Consider the following 19627-nt stretch of genomic DNA (forward strand, 5'->3'; position numbering starts at 1 on the left):
CTTTGAACTTGGCTCTTCTTGCCTCAGACTCCTTAGTAACTAGGATTGTGACCCCACCCAGTTTAGATAAGTACTTTTAAAATTATGTGAGTGGTCTGTACACGAAAGACTTGAGGTTGAGAGCAAGCACAGAGTTGGTCAGTCTAGGCATGAAGAGCCCTCTGTTCTATTAGGAGAGCCAGGCAGCACTCACTGGTTACAGACAGGAGCTCTCAGACTCTAAATAAAATGGCATCACTTACAGTCTTATAAAACTGCAAAAGCAAACCAAACAAAACCAATCTACACCTGCCCTACAAGACAGAGGGCACGTGAGACCTACTGAATATAAAACCAGCTTACAGAGTGTACTACACTGTATTGTAAATGATCGCTGGAAGGCAAGACACCAAGCAGAGAGCACAGCACACAGTGCGTGGCCATTAGTGTTATCATCCCCCTTCCATTCCTTTCTCTCGCTCTTATGCACATGGAACAGATACATTTAAAATTATGCAGTAATGGCTGAGAGCCCAACTTTCAGCAAGGGAGAAGTGCAGAAATTTAAATAGCTTTTCTATGGATGAATGAATGAAAACAAGCAATTATAGCATTGGTTAAAATTTTTATCTTTACCAAAAATTAGACATCAAAATTAAAACATTTATCAGGCAAGAGACTCATGACAATGTGTGGTTTGTCAGACATCCACTATAACAATGCAGTTTGATTGCCTTGCAAACAACCTCAATATCAGTTTTAAATTTGCAGAGGCAGCAAGCCATGTGGCTAGGTAAGACCCTATAAATGGAAAGACAGAATAGAGTTATTGGAAAAAGGGCTAATGAGGTGTAGAAGTGGCAGGCCAAGGCCACCACAGGGTTGTGCAGGATGGAATTTTGAGGCATATGGCATGGGCAGTTGGGTGGGAAATCAATGGCAAATTCCTGCTCTCCAACATTGAAAATAAGCAGGAAGGTTGGAGGTGCCCAACAGATGGTAACTGTGGTGGTGGGTGTGATATGCCTGAAACAAAGATGACAGGTAAGAACTGGCTGACACTGATCTGTAGGTTAATGTAGAAGCATCTCCTCTGATCTGACACCTAAAACAGCCTATTTCAACTCATGTTGTATGGTTAAATGGCAACAGGGATCACATTGATGAAATATGGATAGTTTGTGTGTTCCAAAGACGAATAAAGGCTGAGGGTGCACTTCAGTGGTAGAGTGCTTGTGTAGCAGTGTAAAGCACTGGGCTTCATTTCAGCATCTCTCTCTCTCTCTCTCTCTCTCTCTCTCTCTCTGTTACATACATACATATACACACACACACGCACACACACACAGGGGTGAGGGGATAAAGACCATAGTAAAGTACAAATTAATTATAAAGAGATTCCATGAATTAACAATGGTATTAAAAAAGAAAAGCATGGTAATTCTTCAATAGAACACCAGCTAATAAATGCGTCATTCTGAAACCACCAAGTAATAATTGCTTTAGACGAGGTTATCATTGATTCATGGTTGGGGGTAGCATTTCCGTTATAGTAGCAGTGAAGGCCTCTTAAGGGAAAACTGTTTTCTTCGGTCAAGAGAATGGAACCTCTGGCTTTGGTGGAGATCTAATATTCCAGTTGGGCAGGTCAATCACCTGACTAAGGTGCTATCCCTCAGAAAAGAAGGACCACTTACCCCGAAGGTTGATCAACCTTAGCCATAGTCTAAAGAGTGCCGGTTGGTTTTTTTGTCAACTTGACACAAACTAGAGTCTCTTGGGAGCAGGGAACTTCAGTCGAGGAAAGCCTCTATGGAATTGGCCCATGGCTATGTCTGTGAGGCATTTTCTTAATTGTTGATTGATGTTGGAGGGCCCAGCATACTGTCGGCCATGCCATCTCTGGGCAGGTGGGCCTGGGTTATATAACAAAGACAGCTGAACATGCCAGGGAAGAAAGCTAGTAAACAGCATTCTTCTGTGGTCTCAGCTTTAGTTCCTGCCTCCAGGTCCTGCTCTAAGTTCCTGCCTGACTTCCTTCAAAGATGGACGGTGACTTGTAAGTGTAAGATGAAATAAACTCTTTTCTCCTCAAGTTGTTTTTGGTCAGTATTTTATCACAGCAATAGAAAGTAACTAAAGCAGAAGGAATAATTTTCCCTTTAATGATATAATATACGTTTCCTTCCCAGAATTCCTGGCCTCTGTGTAGTTGTTGTGGAGTCCCCATGAGGCTCTATTAGGTCTCCCTGCTTTTCTGAGTTAGGACCCAGAAAGGCATAATTTTTTCCTTTTTCTTCATATTTGCTATTCCTTTGAATACTGGCCAGCGTCTAATATGATGTTATAGTACTTTGGGCCTTTTACTGTTTTCCTGTGAAGCCACCCCTCTTGCCAGGTGGCTGCTTACAAGTGGCATGGCTTTTCCTTTCCTCTTCTCCATTTCCCTCCTCCAGGCAGCTGTGGAGATTTACAGTTTGCCTGCCCTAGCATTTTTCTTTTAAACTCTAATAAAATTGTCTCCAACTTCTTCTGAAGGAATTCCTTCTGAATACCTAACATATTAATTATTGATCCTGCATCAAAACAAAGATTTAGAGTCTCTCCTTTCCCTCTCTGCCACCATCCCATACTCATGGGCCTAGCTGGAGTATCACAGCCCACTAAGCCAATGAGAACTCAGTGAGTTTCTCAGATCCTACTTCCCCAACCTCCTCCCCATCTCTCTCTGTCATTGTGCAGGCCTAGTTGGGATTATGCAGTCTGTGTAGCTGCTGCTGAGCCCAGCAAGTTCCCAAGATCCTAGCCTTCCCTCTCCCTGCCATCCCACACTTACAGGTAGGGGCCCCCCACCCCCAAGACCCAGGTCACCCATGATCTAGCTTAGCAGCCATTCATCTCTGCACTGCTACAGAACTCCATGGAGGCCAACTTTCAGAGTGGCTCCAAGGCTGAACACCAAACATTAACAGTTGGCCCATAACCTGACATGTTGGGGTAACATCAAACAAAGATTCAATCACTCAACAAAGGTAAGATCAGATATCCATACCAAGAAACACCACTATGCTCTAACTCCAGATGCCTAGGTTCCGTTGCAAACATGCAAACAACTTGAATAACCAATATGCCTTTTCTAGAAATTGACACTCCCATTGTAATGTTTTTAGAGAAAAGCAATTTAGCTGATGCACAAAGCAATAATTTCAAAATAGCAACTATAAATATGTTCAAGGAGTGACTGGAGAGATGGCTTAGTGGTTAAGAGCACTGACTGCTCTTCCAGAAGAAGAGTCCCAGGACCCGCATGACTGCTAACAACTGTCTGTAACTCCAGTTCCAGGGGAGTCAATGCCCTCTTTTGGCCTCCAGAGGCTTTGCATGACATGGATACACTTACATACATTCAGCAAAACATTTGTACATACAAAAAAATGTGTTCAAGGAACTCAAAGAGGATATAAATAAACTGAATGAAGACTTTGAAAATTCAGTTGAATAAAGTAAGCAAAACAATTCTAGATATGAAATTAGACTTTAATAAAGAACTGAAATAAAACTGGAAACCCCAGGAAATCAAACAAAAAGCTCAGAGGAAAGCCTCATCAATAGATTGGATCAAGTGGAAGAGAAATTATCAGATCTTGACAAGGCAAAGGAAATAAATTACTCAAAGAAAATGATTAATCTAAAATAACCCAGGAATAGAGCACATAATATAAGGAGACCACACTTACAAATCATAGGTATAGAAGGAGAAGAAACCCAGGTCAAAGGTACAGAAAATACTTCCAACAAAGTCATAGAAGAAAATTTTCCAATGGTAAGGAAAGAGTTACCTATCAAGGTGCAAGAAGCATACAGAACATCGAATATAGAGGACCAGAGAAGAAATTTCTCACATCATGTAATAGTTAAAATACTAAATGTACAGAACAAAGAAAATATAATGAAAACGATAGAAAAATCAAGTCACATACAAAGGCAGGCCCATCAGAACAAGGGCTTATTTTTCAGTGGAGATGATGAAAGCCAGAAGGGCTTGGACCACTGTCCTACAAGTCATGAACACAGAGGCCAGCCTAGACTACTATATCCAGCAAAACTATAATTTGTAATTGAAGAAGAAAAAAACTTTCCATGATAAGATCAGATTTAAAGAATTTATGTCCATTAAGCAAGATCAATAGAGGATACTAGAAGGAATACTTTAAGAACATATTTAAAGAATTTATGTCCATTAAGCAAGATCAATAAAGGATACTAGAAGGAATACTTTGGTCTGGAGAGAATATCAACATACCCAAAATGGCACAAAGAATAAATAAGCAATTACAGAACAATTAACCAAAAAAGTCTAAGAAAACACCACCACAACAAAATAAGAGAAATTAATAAACATTGGTTAATAGTAACTCTCAATGCTAATGGTCTCAATTCCCTAATAAAAAGACACAGACTAACAGATTAGATTAGAAAACAGGATCCATCTACACTACCAAAAATAGACACCACTTTAGGGTAAAAGTTGGAAAAAAGTTTTCCAAGCAAGCAGGTGTGGCTATTCTAATATCTGACAAAATAGACTTCAAACCAAAACTAGCCTGAAAAGATATGGAAGGACACTTCATATTCTTTAAAGGGAAAATCCACCAAGAAGAAATTACAATGCTAAACATTTACTCACCAAACACAGGGGAGCCCAACTTCATAAAAGAAACACTATTACACCTAAAACCACATACTGACCCCAACAAGTGATCCAATACCCCACTCTCAACAATAAATACCTCTTCCAGACAAAAACTAAACAAACTCTGAACTCTGGAATTAAAAGACATCATAAATCAAATGGATCTAACAACAAATACAGGAAAATGGAAATAATATCCTGCATTTTATCTGACCACATAGGAATGGAGCTAGATATCAACAGTAACAGAAAGACATAGGGTGGGTTAAATGAGAATGCTCCCCCCTCCCCGCATAGGCACAACATTTGGATATTTTGTCCCCAGTTGGTGGCACTATTTTGGGAGGTCTTAGAAGATGTGGCCATGCTGGAGGAAGCATGTCACTGGTGGTGGGATTTGAGAATTCTTCAGCCTTGCAAAATTTCCAGTCTCTTTCTGCTTCCTGTGCCTGCTTGAAGATGTGATCACTCAGCTTTCTGCTCTGATCACTTCCTTCCTCCAGGCCTCCCCCACCATTATGGACCTCCTACCCCTGGAGCCATAAGTTAAAATAAACTCTTCTATAAGTTGCCTTGGTCATGGTGTCTTATTATAGCAACAGAAAAGTAACTAATACAATACATAAACTCATGGAAACTAAACACACTAGTAAATAAAGACTGGGTCAAAGGAGAAATCAGAAAGGAAATTTAGGAGTTGGAGAAATGGCTCAGCGCTTAATAACACTGACTGTTCTTGCAGAGGACCCAGGTTCAAATCCCAGCACCCACATGGCAGATAACAACAGTCTATATCTCCAGTTCCAGGGGATCCAACAGCCTCTTCTGTCTTCTGTGGGGTGCACTTATGTACATGCAGGCAGTACACTCATACACATAAAATAAAAATAATAAAATATTTTTTTTAAAAAAGGAAATTTAGGCCAGGCGTAGTGGCGCATGCCTTTAATCCCAGCAATTGGGAGGCAGAGGCAGGTGGATCTCTGTGAGTTCAAGGCCAGCCTGGTCTACATAGTGAGTTCCAGGAAAGCTGGGGCTGCAGGGAGACCCTGTCTCAAAAAGACCAAAAAAAAAAAAAAAAGGAAATTTAAAAATTTCTAGAATTGAATGAAAATGAAAACAACATAAAATCTATGGGAAACAATGAAGGCTGTCCTAAGAGGAAAGTTTATAGCACTAAATGCCTACATTAAAAAATTAGAGACATCTCATATTAACAACTTAACAGTACACCTGAATGCCTTGGAAAAACAAGAACAAATGACACCTAAAAAGAGTAGATGGGTGAACTGGAGAGGTAGCTGACCAGTTAAGAGCACTGGCTGCTCTTGCAGAGGACCCAGGTTTGTTTCCAGGCACCTACACGGTGGTTAACAACCATCTGTAACACCAGTTCCAGGGGATCTGACGCTCTCTTCTGACCTCTGAGGGCACTGCATCACATGCAGGCAATACACTCATACATATATTAAAAAAAAAAAAAGAGTAGCTAGGAAGAGATAATAAAAAACAGGGCTGACATTAATGAAATAGAAACAAAAATAATACAAAGTATCAATAAAAAGTTCTTTGAAAAGAGTAACAAGATTGATAAACCTTTAACCAATTTATCCAAAAGAAAGAAAGAATTCAAATTAATAAAATTAGAGAAGAAAAGGGAACCATTATAACAGATATTGAGGAAATTCAGAGAATCATAAGGACATACTTTAAAAACTCTATATTCCATTAAACTGGAAAGTCTAAAGGAAATGGATTCATTCCTACATATGCATGATCTGTCAAAATTAAATCAAGATGAGCCAGGCATGTCAGCACACACCTTTAATCCCTGCACCCAGGAGGCAGAGAGGCAAGTCAGTCTCTGGGAGATGGAGGTCAACCTGGTCTACAATAACAAGTTCCAGGCCAGTTGGAGCTACAGGGAGACCCTGTCTCAGAAAAAAAAAAATCTCCCAACTAAAAAAAGCCGAGTGCCAAATGGATATAGCATAGAATTCTATCACATCTTCATAGAAGAACTAACACCAATATTCCTCAAATTATTCCATGAAAAGAAAAGGAAACAGACAAAGAGCCAACAAGAAAATTATAGGTTAATCTCTCTGATGAACATAGTTGCAAAAATTCTCAATAAAATACTTACAAACCAAATACAAGTGCACATCAAACAGATTATCCACCATAATCAGTTCAGTTTCATCCCAGGGATACTGGGATAGTTCAACATTATGTAAATCAATAAATGTAATTAACCATATGAACAGACTTAAGGATAGAAACCACATGATCATCTCACCAGATGCAGAAAAGGCCTTTGACAAAAGCCAACAGCTCTTCATAATAAAAGTTCTATAAAATCCAGGGATATAGATGACATGGCAATATACAAAAAGCCTACAGCCAACATCATGCTAAATGGAGAAAAAACTTAGAGCATTTGCACTAAAATCAGGTGTAATACGAGCCACTCTCTCCATTCCTGTTTAATATTACACTAGAAGTCTTAGCTAGAACAATAAGATAGCTGAAGGAGATATGAGTAGGGAAGGAAGAAGTCAAAGTATCATTTGCAGATGATATAATTCTATACATAAAAGACCTTAAAATCTCTACCAGTCAGAGACCTCTTAAAGCTGATAAACATATTCAGCAAAATGGCAGGATACAAAATTAACACACAAAAATAGCTTTCCTATATACAAACAACAAAGCTACTGGAAAAGAAATCAGGGAAACAATCCCATTCACGATAGCCTCAAAATATTACTTGGAATAAACTGAACCAAGAAAGACTTCTATAATAAAAACTTCAAAACACTGAAGAAGATTCCAGAAGATGAAAAGATATCCCATGTTCATGGATTGGTAGGCTCAATATTGTGAAAACGGCCATTCTACCAAAAGCAATCTACAGATTTGGTGTAATCCTCATCAAGATTCCAATGGAATTCTTCATAGAAAGAGAAAAAATAATCTTAAATTTCATAGAGAAACACAAAACACCCAGGATAGCCAAAACAATCCTGAAAAATAAAATAACTGCTGGTGGTATCAGCATCCTTGATTTTAAACTGTATTACAGAGCTATAGTAATACAAACATCATGATACTGGCATAAAAACAGACACATTGAACAATGAAATAGAATTGAAGACACAAATATAAATTCACAGACCTATAGATGCCTGATTTTTTTTTAATAGGCCAAAAATACACACTGGAAGAAAGATAGCATCTTCAACAAATGGTGCTGGTCAAACTGGATAATGAAACTGGATCCATATCTCTCATTCAGCACAAAGTTCAACTCCAAATGGATCAAGGACCTCAGCATAAGATTTGACACCTTGAATATGATAGAGAAGAAAGTAGAAAATGCCCTGGAACTTAAAGACGGACACAGGAAAGGACTTTTTGAACATGACCCTATTGGTATAGGCATCAAGACCAACAATTGAGGGGCTGAAAGAATGGCTCAGCAGTTAAGACTACTGGTTGCTCTACAGAGGACCCAGGTTCTGTTCCCAGCATCCACATGGTGGCTGATAACCATCTGTAGCTCCAGTTTGAGGGGATCTGTATCAGTTACTTTTCTATTGCTGTGATAAAACACCATGACAAAGAGAACTTATAAAAGCAACAGTTTATTTGAGCTTATGGTTCCAGATTCCAGAGGGATTAGAGTCCATCATGGTGGGGAGGCATGGTGGCAAGAGGAGGATGGAGCAGGACCAGAAAGCTAAGCACTCACATCTTCAATTAGGCACAGGAAGGAGACAGCAGCAGGAAATCCTGCAAGGCTTAAGAACTCTCTAAGCCTGCCTGCCAGTGATATGCTTCCTTCAGCAGGGTTAAACCTTCTAAGACTTCCCATAACAGCACCACCAACTGGGGACAAAAGTGTCCAAATACTTGGATCCTATGGAGGACATTCTCATTCAAACCACCACATGCCACTTCCTGGCCCCCATATGTTCATGACCATATAAAATGTAAAATATATTTAGTCCACCTTCAAAAGTCCTCATAGTGTTTATCAGTCTTAATACAATTTAAAGTCCAGAGTCCAAAGTTTCTTCTGAGACTCAAAGCAATTTCTTAACTGTAAGCACCTGTAAAACAAAAGATAAATTACATGCTTCCAACATATAATGGAACTGTATACACATTTCTGACTTCTGGGACTTTACTTCCAAAGGGCTTAGATGTCTCAGTCCCATAACCACAACTTTGCTTCGTGCAACATACATCTCTCTCTTGGGCTGTTACCACTCCCTGTATTAAACTCTTGGCAGATGTTTCATGGCACTAGCATCTCCAACGTCTTCTTGGGGTCTCCACTGACAACCAGGTTTCACCTTGACAGCTTTACAAAATGGTCTATTGGGACCTCTTGGCTTGTCAGGACCTTCTTCATGCAGGGACACCCCTGTTGCATGCTGCCTGGCCTTGGTGACCCTCAGAAACCGCAGAGGAAGAATTGGTGACCCCTTCACTCTTGCATCTTTCATGCCTCTAAAGCCAGCACCAGGTGAATAACTGCCAAGTTTGGCTGCTGGCCTGGGGTGGACTCTGGCCCCTTCATTCTCATTACCAGCAGGTTTTCTCTGCTGTGGTTTCCAAGGAGTAGAAAACTCCTCCAGCATTTTTCTTTCACAAATTGGAGACTTAGCTGGGTGTGGTCTTGATCTGAAGATACTCTTTCCATTGTTTATAAATCTGTAGGCCTCTCCTAAATAACTCTGATCTTATCAGAGTTTTGCCTTCAGTACCTGCCTTAGCTCCAACATTAAACTTGACAGTGTTCTCTTTCCCTCTGAACTGGACATTCTGCATTTCTTTCTGCCCCATTTACCCTTTTTCACTCTAAAGCTGCATAACATTTACCATTAATAGCCAATCCACTGTTTCTATGTTTGACTGTCTTGAAATTTCCTCTGCCAAGGAAATTAGTTCATCACTTTTTCAACTTAGCCATGGGCAAACTCTTACACTGTGGGCAGACTTCAGCCAGACTCTTTGCCAAAATATCCCAGTTGCTGCTTAAGTCCTTATTTCCCTTGGAACTACATTGTTCTCAGCACTACTTTCTTCCAGACTCCTATACTAGAATGGCCCATTAAGCTATTTTCAGCAATCAACCATTTTTCTAGTCCAAACTTCCAAAGTCTTCCACATTCCTTCAAAAATCCACATGGTCAGGTTCTTCATAGCCAATAGCCCACTCTGTGGTACCAACTTCTGTATTATTTTTCTGTTACTGTGATAAAACATTGTAACTAAGGGAACTTATAGGAAAAAGAGTTTGATTTTATGGTTCCAGGTTCTAGAGGGATTAGAGTCTGTCATGGTGGGGAGGCATGGTGAGATGGCCAAAGGAGGAGCAGAAAGCTGAGCACTCACATCTTCAAACAGGCACAGTAAACAGAGAACAACAGGAAACCCTGCAAAGCTTAAGACCTCTCTAAGCCCACCCCCCAGTGATATGCTTCCTCTAGCAAGACCTCCCAAAACAGCATTGCCAGCTAGGGACAAAATGTCCAAGTACTTGGATCCTATGGGGAACATTTTCATTCAAACCACCACAGGATCTGACACCCTCTTTTGGCCTCTGTGGGCAGGAGTACTTGCATACATGCAGGCAAACACTCACACACATAACAAAATAAATAAATGAAAAGACCAACAATTGACAAATGGGACCACATGAAACTACAAAGTTTCTGTACAGCAAAAAGAGGCAGTGTACAAAATGGGAAAAAATCTTTTTCAGCTATACAACTGACAGTTAATATCTAGAATATACAAAGAACTAAAAAAAACTAAACATAAAAAAACCTAACTGAATTTAAAAACAGGGCATAGAACTAAACAAAGTTCTCAAAGGAAGAAATACAAATGGCTGAGAAACACTTTAAAAATGTTTGACATCAAGCCAGGCATGGTGGCACACACTATTAATCCCAGCACTCGGGAGGCAGAGGCGGGTGGATCTCTGAGGCCAGCCTGATCTACATAGTGAGTTCCAGGCCAGCTGGGGCTACAGGAAGACCCTGTTTAAAAAGACCAAAGAAAAAAAAGTTCAACATCTATTGTATAGGACTGTCTTCCAACAGACAGATGTTGGACAGATGCCATTCTTCCCAAGTTTGGTTGTGCCCCAACCTAGGATCATCACAGATGAGCTTGCCGACTGCTACTCCCCAAAAGTAGAGTGGCAGGGAGAGTCAGTCACATCTCTCAACCAATCAGTTGGCCCTAGTTGCACATGGTCTAGGGGGAGAGGCTAAGGTATATAGTCTGAGGAAGTCTAGGGGAAGTTCTCTCACTTTTTGTGCTGCTGGGAAGAAGCCACCACTCATGCTTGGCCAGCCCTTCTCTCTGAGGACAATCAGACATGGCAGGGAGTCGCTTCAAGCAGGAAAACTCGTTTATTGGCAAGGCTGATCAATATTTAAGGGCAAAAGTCACAAGCATTAGCATAGGTGGGAAAGCCATCATCCAATCAGCTTAGAGGGCACATATGCCACACAGGCTCTTTTCATAGCATAACATATTGTTCACGAGGTGATCACACGTCCTTTACTGGCTAGGCTCCAATCAGTATTACTTTCTCTTTTTGTGGTGCGCCAAGCTGGCCAGCTGGCTCCGCCTTTACCTCGGCTGCTCAGAGCCATCTTGTTGCTGCACCTCCACATCTATCCACGTATGAGTGAACACATAAGACATTTGTTATTCTGGGTCTCAGTTGGTTACCTCACTCAAGATGATTGTTTCCAGTTCCATCCATTTATCTGAAAATTTCATAACTTCATTTTTCTTAATAGCTGAATAATATTCTTTTCTGTATATGTACCACATTTGTAACTTGCTATGGAGACCAGGCTGGCCTCGATCATACAGAGATCTGCCTGCCTCCAAAACTGGAATCAAAGTTGTATGCACCATTTGTCCAGTTGTAGCACATTTTTCTTATCCATTCACCAGTTGATGGATAATCTAGGCTGTTTCCATTTCCTGGATATCGTGAACAGAGCAGCAGAGAACATGGGTGAATATCTCTGTAGGAGGTTATGGAGTCCTCTGGTTATATGCCCAAGGGTAGGATAGCTGGATCTTGTGATAGATTTATTTCTAGCTTTTTGATGAGCCTCCATCCTGATTTCCATAGTGGCTGCATGAGTTTGTATTCCCACCAGCAGTGAATATGTGTTCCCCTTTCCCCACATCCATGCCAGCATTTGTTGTCATTTTTTTTAACTTTAGCCATTCTGACTAGGGTAAGATGAAATCTCAAAAGTTTTAATTTGCATTTCCCTGGTGTCTAAAGATATTGTAGCTAAAATTCTTTCTGGAGGGGTATAAACAACATCCACTCCTCCTCCCTTGACCCCCAACAACAAACCAAGGTAAAATTTCACCATACTGTAGTTGGGAAACCAGTGAGTTTATTGGTCTTACTTACAGAGCAATGGGTGAGGGCTTACTCACAGGAGTGTGGCTGATCCCCTCCTCCCAAGGCAACACTGGCAAGTCTTTGCCCAAGCATGAGTGGTGGCTTCTTCCCAGCAGCACAAAAAGTGAGAGAACTTCCCCTAGACTTCCTCAGCCTATATAACTTAGCCTCTCCCCCTAGACCATGTGCAACTAGGGCCAACTGATTGGTTGAGAGATGTGACTGACTCTCCTGCCACTCTTTACTTTTGGGGAGTAGCAGTCGGCAAGCTCATCTGTGATGATCCTAGGTTGGGGCACAATCAAACTTGGAAAGAATGGCATCTGTCCAACATCTTTCTGTTGGAAGACAGTCCTATACAATAGATGTTGAACTTTTTTTTCTTTGGTCTTTTTAAACAGGGTCTTCCTGTAGCCCCAGCTGGCCTGGAACTCACTATGTAGATCAGGCTGGCCTCAGAGATCCACCCGCCTCTGCCTCCCGAGTGCTGGGATTAATAGTGTGTGCCACCATGCCTGGCTTGATGTCAAACATTTTTAAAGTGTTTCTCAGTCATTTGTATTTCTTCCTTTGAGAACTTTGTTTAGTTCTATGCCCTGTTTTTAAATTCAGTTAGGTTTTTTTATGTTTAGTTTTTTTTAGTTCTTTGTATATTCTAGATATTAACTGTCAGATGTATAGCTGAAAAAGATTTTTTCCCATTCTGTACACTGCCTCTTTTGCTGTACAGAAACTTTGTAGTTTCATGTGTGATGCTGAGAGGGACATCTATATTATATTCATCCCCCAAAGCTCGGGAATCTTTGTGAAAGAGAGGGTGGAAAGATTGTAAAAGCCAAAGGTGGTGCGAAGGTATAAGGAAACAGTGTTTTCCAGGTAGCAGGGCAGTGGCACATAGGAACTCACAGCAATTGTGACAACACACACAAGAAATGCCCAAGCTCAACCCTGACAGAATTTCAGCATGAAGGGGGAAGTTGGCATGAAGTCCCACTTATAACTAAGGAGCTATTGGCATAGGATAGCTGCTGGGCGAGGAAGTGTGGGCTTTATTTCAGGGTGTGGCTCCTGGTAGGTCAACCATGCCCCAGGGCTGGTTCCAGAGTTGAGTATTTGGGCAATTTGCACAAATTGGACTCCATGGGGCAGGGAGAGGGGAAGAACAGGAAGATGGGTGGGTAGAGATGGAGATGGATCTGGGAGGAGTTAAGAGGGGAGAATATGATCAAAACACATTGGATGAAACTCTCAGAGGATTAATTAAAACAAAACAACAACCTAACCACAAAGATTTAAAGAACATTAGCAACTACTGGCCAAAAGGAGTCAGGGGGCCAATTTGACCTCCCGCACCAAACAATAAAACCAACAAAATATATGGGAAAAATAGGGCACTACTTTTTATTTTTTTTTTTTGGCAGAAAGCAGAGATTTACTTAAATGTGGCTACATTAGGAAGAACAAGCAAACAAACATTAAAGGAGTCCAGCAACCACAAGTCCATCTTCAAGGGTGACATAAGCTTTAGGTTTAAGTAGAGAAGGAACTGAGGTTGGGGTAAAGAGGCATGCGTAACTCAGTATTCTTGGACAAGGTGTAGTCTGGTAGATCATTTCACAAGTCTTGCTTGTCTTCTTAAATCCTTAACAACTAGAACTTTCAGATACAATCAGGCCAAAATGCCTGAAGTTCCTGTGCACGACTGAGTTGGATAATGACTCTATTTGCCAGACAGTGGAACCTTAGACATCAATATTTTGAGAGATTTGGAAAATTTCTGTCATGGTAACAGTAAACAGCCCGAATTACCATACATCCAAGTTTTCTTTGATCTCTGTGCTAATCCCTCCCTCTGTGTCCCATGTTCTTCCTATCAGGTTCTTCTGGCTAAGTCAGTTTCATGGGATCCCAACCCACCAGGGGCCTCCGCCCCTCCTCCTCCTCCCTACCCCTCCACCTCAGCTTTTGATCCTACCATAGCCGATGAACTGCATCCAATTAGGACCCATCCCCAGCCTCCTCCTGCTCCCCAGCCTGAGGCACAGCCAAGTCCTCAAATCTGAGTTGAGAGTCCAGGAAAATCAAGGTGGGCCTAGTTCATGGCACAGAGTAATTAGAAGGCAAGAGGCACAAAGAAAAAGAACTCTGGACCATGGAGGGAGACAGCTTGAGTATTCAGCAGAGTACTGAGCAGTGCATTGTGGGAGGAAACTACTGAAGGCCAGGAAAAGAACTGCCAACCAAGTTATAAAGAAAAATAATTGAATTTGGTACATGTTTAGGAATACTGCCTGTTCCCACAAGCTGGACTAGAAAACTAAAGACTCGTGGGCCACCAGGCACTCAGAAAGGGCATGTCTTAGCACTTATGAATAATGAGCTCGAGACTAAAGGTTACTTTGTGGTCCCACCTCACAACATCTTAAGATTTAGACCCCAAATGCTGAGATAACCTTTTGAGTAACACAGCCACACCTGGAATGTGCTCAAATATATTTATGGGAATATCAAAATCTATAATGCCCTCAAATCAAAATTTACAGTGTCTAGAATAAGAAAAGACACATGTCGTCCAATACATGAAAGTGTCCCTCTGATATTGTGCAGGTGTTTCAAGGCTGGGTCATCATCTTCCTTTACTGGCTACTGAACATGTCCACATTTCTAGAGGCAGTAACTCAGAACTCCAGGACTCCTTTGGGATTCCATTCCTGTCTGTAATGTCCTCCATGATCCCTGTGCTGCTCTGACTCTGCATCTTCAGCTCCACATCACCAAGGGTGAATTCTTCTCTTGTCAAACAGAGGCTGCCATAGTGCTGAATACTTCTGCTCCGGGTTCTGAATTTCAGAGATCTTGGCTTCTCTGTGTGCACATCTCACCTGAAGCTGCTCTGAGCAGTAGTTCTTGTGACTGCTCTTGGTAAAGTCTTCAAGTAGGGCTGGAGACATGACACTGGTTAAGAGTGCATGCTACTCTCGCAGAGGACCCAAGTTCTGCTTCCATCACCCATCACTGGGTGGCTTACAGTCACCTGTAACTCCAAGGTGATCTGTCACCCTCTTACGACCTCCTCAGGCACCCGCACACACGTGCACACATATACGTATAGACACAATCACACACGTGGACAAATAATATAATTTTTAAACTTTTTTTTATGTGTTTGAGTATATTGCCTGCATGTGTGTAAGTGCGCCCATGTTGTTCAGTGCCCAAGGAGAATAGAAGAGGGAGTCCAATTACCCATGTGGTTGCTGGGATTTGAACCCAGGTCTTCTGCCAGAACAGCCAGTGCTCCTTAACTGCTAAGCCATCTCTCTAGTTCATAATATAATAATTAAAAAAAAAAAAACTCTCCACGTAGCTAGGAGGAGTGTGAGAAATGCTGCCACGTGGTTCCTGTCAGACTGGAACCATGAGCTTTTCTGTTACTTGCATTTTGAGCAGGTTCCACAGAATCTGTAGAAACTTATCTGAAAACCGTCATCTGCCAGCTGAGCACTTTCGCCCCTGGAACCTGTAGAACCCCAGGATTCATGCTGCCTCACCTAGAGGAAGTGTTTGAAGGCAGAGGCTTTTGCTAGGCTGTCAACCACCCATGGTCTCTTGACTTGAGGTTCTGGCTACAGCAGTGGCTGGAGGTATGGGCTGGGGTGTGCCCTAGAGAAGAGAGGACTCACTTTGCTGCTGCAGGCACCCATACCTGCCCAGTCCCCTCCTGAGGGTCCACCCTGCTGTTACTCACCAGGTTGCTAGGTACCAGGCTTTTCTTATCTGCCCGTGCTACCTGCAACTGAGCAGGTTCCTTAGACAAAGATTTTTTTTAGTTGTCTCCAAAAAAGTACTTCAAGAAAAACAGAGTGCATCAGAAGCAAAAACATTAAGAACATTTGTTCATCAGAAAACACTTTATTAATGAAAAGACAAAGCTGCAGAGAAACGTTTGCTAAACACATCCCCAAGAGAAAGGCATTATATCCAGAGTGCAGAAAGCACACTTAAATTTCTGTAAGGCCAAATGTGGTGGCACACACCTTGGATCGCAGCACTTAGAGGCATGAAGATTTCTGTTAAGTTTGAGGCCAGCCTGGTCTACATAGGAAGTTCCAAGACAGCCAGGGCTACACAGTGAGAATATGTCTTAAAACATAACAGCAAAACCCCAAAACAAACAAACAAGAAACAAACTAAGAAGCCAGATGTGGAGGCAGGAGGAATTGTAACAAGTTCAAGGACAGATACCACCAGATAGGAGCTAGTAGAAAGGCAAAGTTGTTTTGTATTACAGGCTAGCCAGAAACTTCAAGTGTAGCTAAAGATAACCTTGACTTGGGATGATAGGATGTGCCACCATGCCTAGCTTATGCAGTGCTGGGGATCAAACCCAAGGCTTTATGCATGCTAGGCAAATACTCTACCAACCGAGATACAGCCCCTGCCCAGGCAAACATTTTTTAAAAACTGACATATAAGGATCAGGTGAATGAAGCAATTGTACTCACATACACAGCTGGTGAAATATGTTAAGGATTATGCTAAATGAAAGAAAAGACAGATACCAAAGGCCAAACACTCGTTTATGAGATGTTCTGGAAAAGGTAAAATTATAGGGACAGAAATAAGATTGGTAGATTACAGGGGCCGATGGTGGGAGGAATAATTTGATGACAAAGGCATGAGAGGGGCCTTTTGGAAGTGGCAGATGTTCTATATCAACAATGTAACTGTTTAGATAACTGTGCAAGCTATCAAACTGTGTACTTGAATTAATTGCATGAAAATTATGTTTCAATAATTCTGACTCAAGAAATGAATAAGACAAACCTTAAAAAATATAAAATAGAGCAAACTTTTAAAACTTAAATACAATGAACCTTAAAGAAAAATATGGCTGGAAAGATGACTCACTGGATAAAAGCCCTTGCTACTGAAGCAAGTTTTGTCTCTGGGATTTACATAAAAGGAGAGAGCCATCTTCCTAAATTTGTCCTCTGATTTCTATACTTGCACCATGGTACTTGTGCCCACACTCACACACACATATCACACACACTCTCTCTCCTTCTCTCTCAAAATAATAGTAAAGATTTAAAAAAATCTAAGTGAAATTATTCTAAGGAAAAAAAAAAAAAAAACCCTTACAGATGTTCCAGGTCCAGAACCATCATGAGGATGTTCTCAACTGTTGTAAGTTGTACTTGTGTTGTTCCCCGGTCTCTGAAGGAGAAAGCCAGACATTCATGAGGAACCCCAATACAAATAGTCTTGCCTTCAAAAAACATTTTCATCACATGCGGTTTCTTATATTTTAGTTTTCCGATAAAACAATCTGGCTCAAGAATTTATTGTCTGAGGTGGAGAGATGTCTCAATGGTTAAGAGAGCTTGAGGTTTACAGTGGCTCTGAGTTTACTTCCCATACCCATGTTGGGTGGCTTGCAACCTTATATAACTCAATCTCCAGAGCATCTGCCATCCTCTTCTGACCTCCTAAGTCACCTCCACATACATGTGCATAGACACAAAAAAACATAAAAAATAAAAATCCTTTTAAAAGATTTTATTGTCATATTTTATTTCACAAACCTGTTATTGAAAAATTTAAGATTACTATTCACAATATCAAATTAAAGAACTTGGCACTTAATAGAACCTATTTTTTTCCCCAATTATCACTTAGCATTTTTTCTTTCTTTTATTTTTATTTTTTATTTTTTTGAGAGAGGGTCTCATTATGTAGCCCTGGATGGCCTGGAACTCACTGTATATAGAGCAGGCTGGCCTTGAACTTACACAGATCCACCAGCCTTTTCCTCTAGAATACTGGAGTTACAGATGGTTGTTAGCCATCACGTGGGTGCTGGGATTTGAACCCAGGTCTTCTGCAAGAGCAGCCGGTACTCTTAACCACTCAGCCATCATCTCTCCAGCCCCAGCTTTTTTTAACTTTAGTTTTTTTGAGACAAGATCTCACTCACTATGTAACCTTGACTGGCACTGACTTGAACTTGCTATGTAAACCAGGCTGACCTCAAACTTTTAGAGGTCCACCTGCCTCTGCTTCCAGAGTGCTGGGATTAAATGTGTGTACCACCATGCCCAGCTCTCTTTTATTAAAAAATATTTATTTATTTTTATTTTATGTGTATGAATGTTTTGCCTGTATGTAAGTGAGTGCACCCATGTTATACAATTCCCATGGAGGTCAGAAGAAGGCATCAAGGCTTTGTATACCCTGGAACTGGAGTTCTAAGCAGTTGTTAGCTACCATGTCGGTCCTGGGAACTGAACCCAGGTCCTCTACAAGAGCAGCACATACTGTGAACTGTGGTGTGCACTACCAAATTTGTCAAAAAATAAATGAACAAAGGTAATATACACCTACGCCCCTTTGCTTTATAGGATGATATTCCTAGATGTGTTTATGTGTCCATTTCTATGTTTTTCAACACTATTTCTTCATCCATGAATGTCTTTTTTTTTTTTTTTTTTTTTTTTGAGACAGGGTCTCCCTGTAGCCTCAGCTGTCCTGAAACTCACTAGGTAGACCAGGCTGGCCTCGAACTCACAGAGATCCACCTGCCTCTGCCTCACACTGGGATTAAAAGCATGTGCCACCATGTCTGGCCTTCCCCCATGAATGTCTTATCCATTGTATTCTTTCTTATTCTTTATATATATATATAATTCATTTATTTGTGTGTGTGTGTGTGTGTGTGTGTGTGTGTGCGCACACATGCCATGGTGTGTGTGTGGAGGTAAGAGGATGAACTGTAGGAGTTGGTTCTCTCCTTCCACTATATAGATCCAGGGGATTAAACTCAGGTTTTCAGACTTGGTAACAAGCCCCTTTACTTGATAAACTACTTTATTGTCCCCCAACCTTTTCTTTGTCACTTTCCCCCCAATAATTTAAAATAAAACTGTGGCTTTTTAATCCTTAAGGAAAAATATCCTCTGATGAAAATAAAGGCAGAAAAAAATCTCACGAATCAAAAGATTATCACGATACTTACAGATGTTTTAATGCTGGCAACTTAAATAAGTAAGGATCTTCAACAACTGTCAGAGGATTACGGCTGAGAATTCTAAAAAAATACAATGGTTTGAAATTATCGGCATTTTTGATGTGTATGATAATACTTGAGAATGTTTAGACTCATTTATTCAGTATTTTACCCACAAACTACCCTTAGGATTCATAAACGTACCTTTTTTTTTTGGAACTATCCACAAGTATAGAAAATAGAAAGGAATAGAGGGGAAGATATAGGAAAAAAGTAGATTGCAAAGAAAACTATGCCAAAGAATTTTTAGGTCAAAAATCCTAATAGCAAGCACACTGGCAGTAAGCCCTTACCCTGTAGGAAATATTTTTAGTGTTTCCCATAATTCAAGGTGCTTGTCCACTTTTAGATAATAGAAAATATAAAATAACTCACAGTTAATTCACTCAGTTAAGGGAAAAAAAAAAGGACCATTTCCCTGGCTTTA

General features: G+C 40.8%; 1 protein-coding gene across 1 annotated transcript in view; it reads right to left on the bottom strand.

Moving 5' to 3' along the window:
- The window catches only part of Lrrc37a (leucine rich repeat containing 37A), a 60423-nt gene that overhangs the window by 2736 nt on the left and 38060 nt on the right, over positions 1-19627 (bottom strand). The window contains 5 exon segments of the mRNA XM_029565976.1: positions 9-12; positions 409-415; positions 670-780; positions 17277-17351; positions 19150-19221. Of these exon segments, the coding sequence (XP_029421836.1) occupies positions 9-12; positions 409-415; positions 670-780; positions 17277-17351; positions 19150-19221 (269 nt within the window).

Source organism: Nannospalax galili, unplaced genomic scaffold, assembly GCF_000622305.1.
Source record: "Nannospalax galili isolate Female #2095 unplaced genomic scaffold, S.galili_v1.0 scaffold95, whole genome shotgun sequence".
Classification (NCBI taxonomy): Eukaryota; Metazoa; Chordata; class Mammalia; order Rodentia; family Spalacidae; genus Nannospalax; species Nannospalax galili.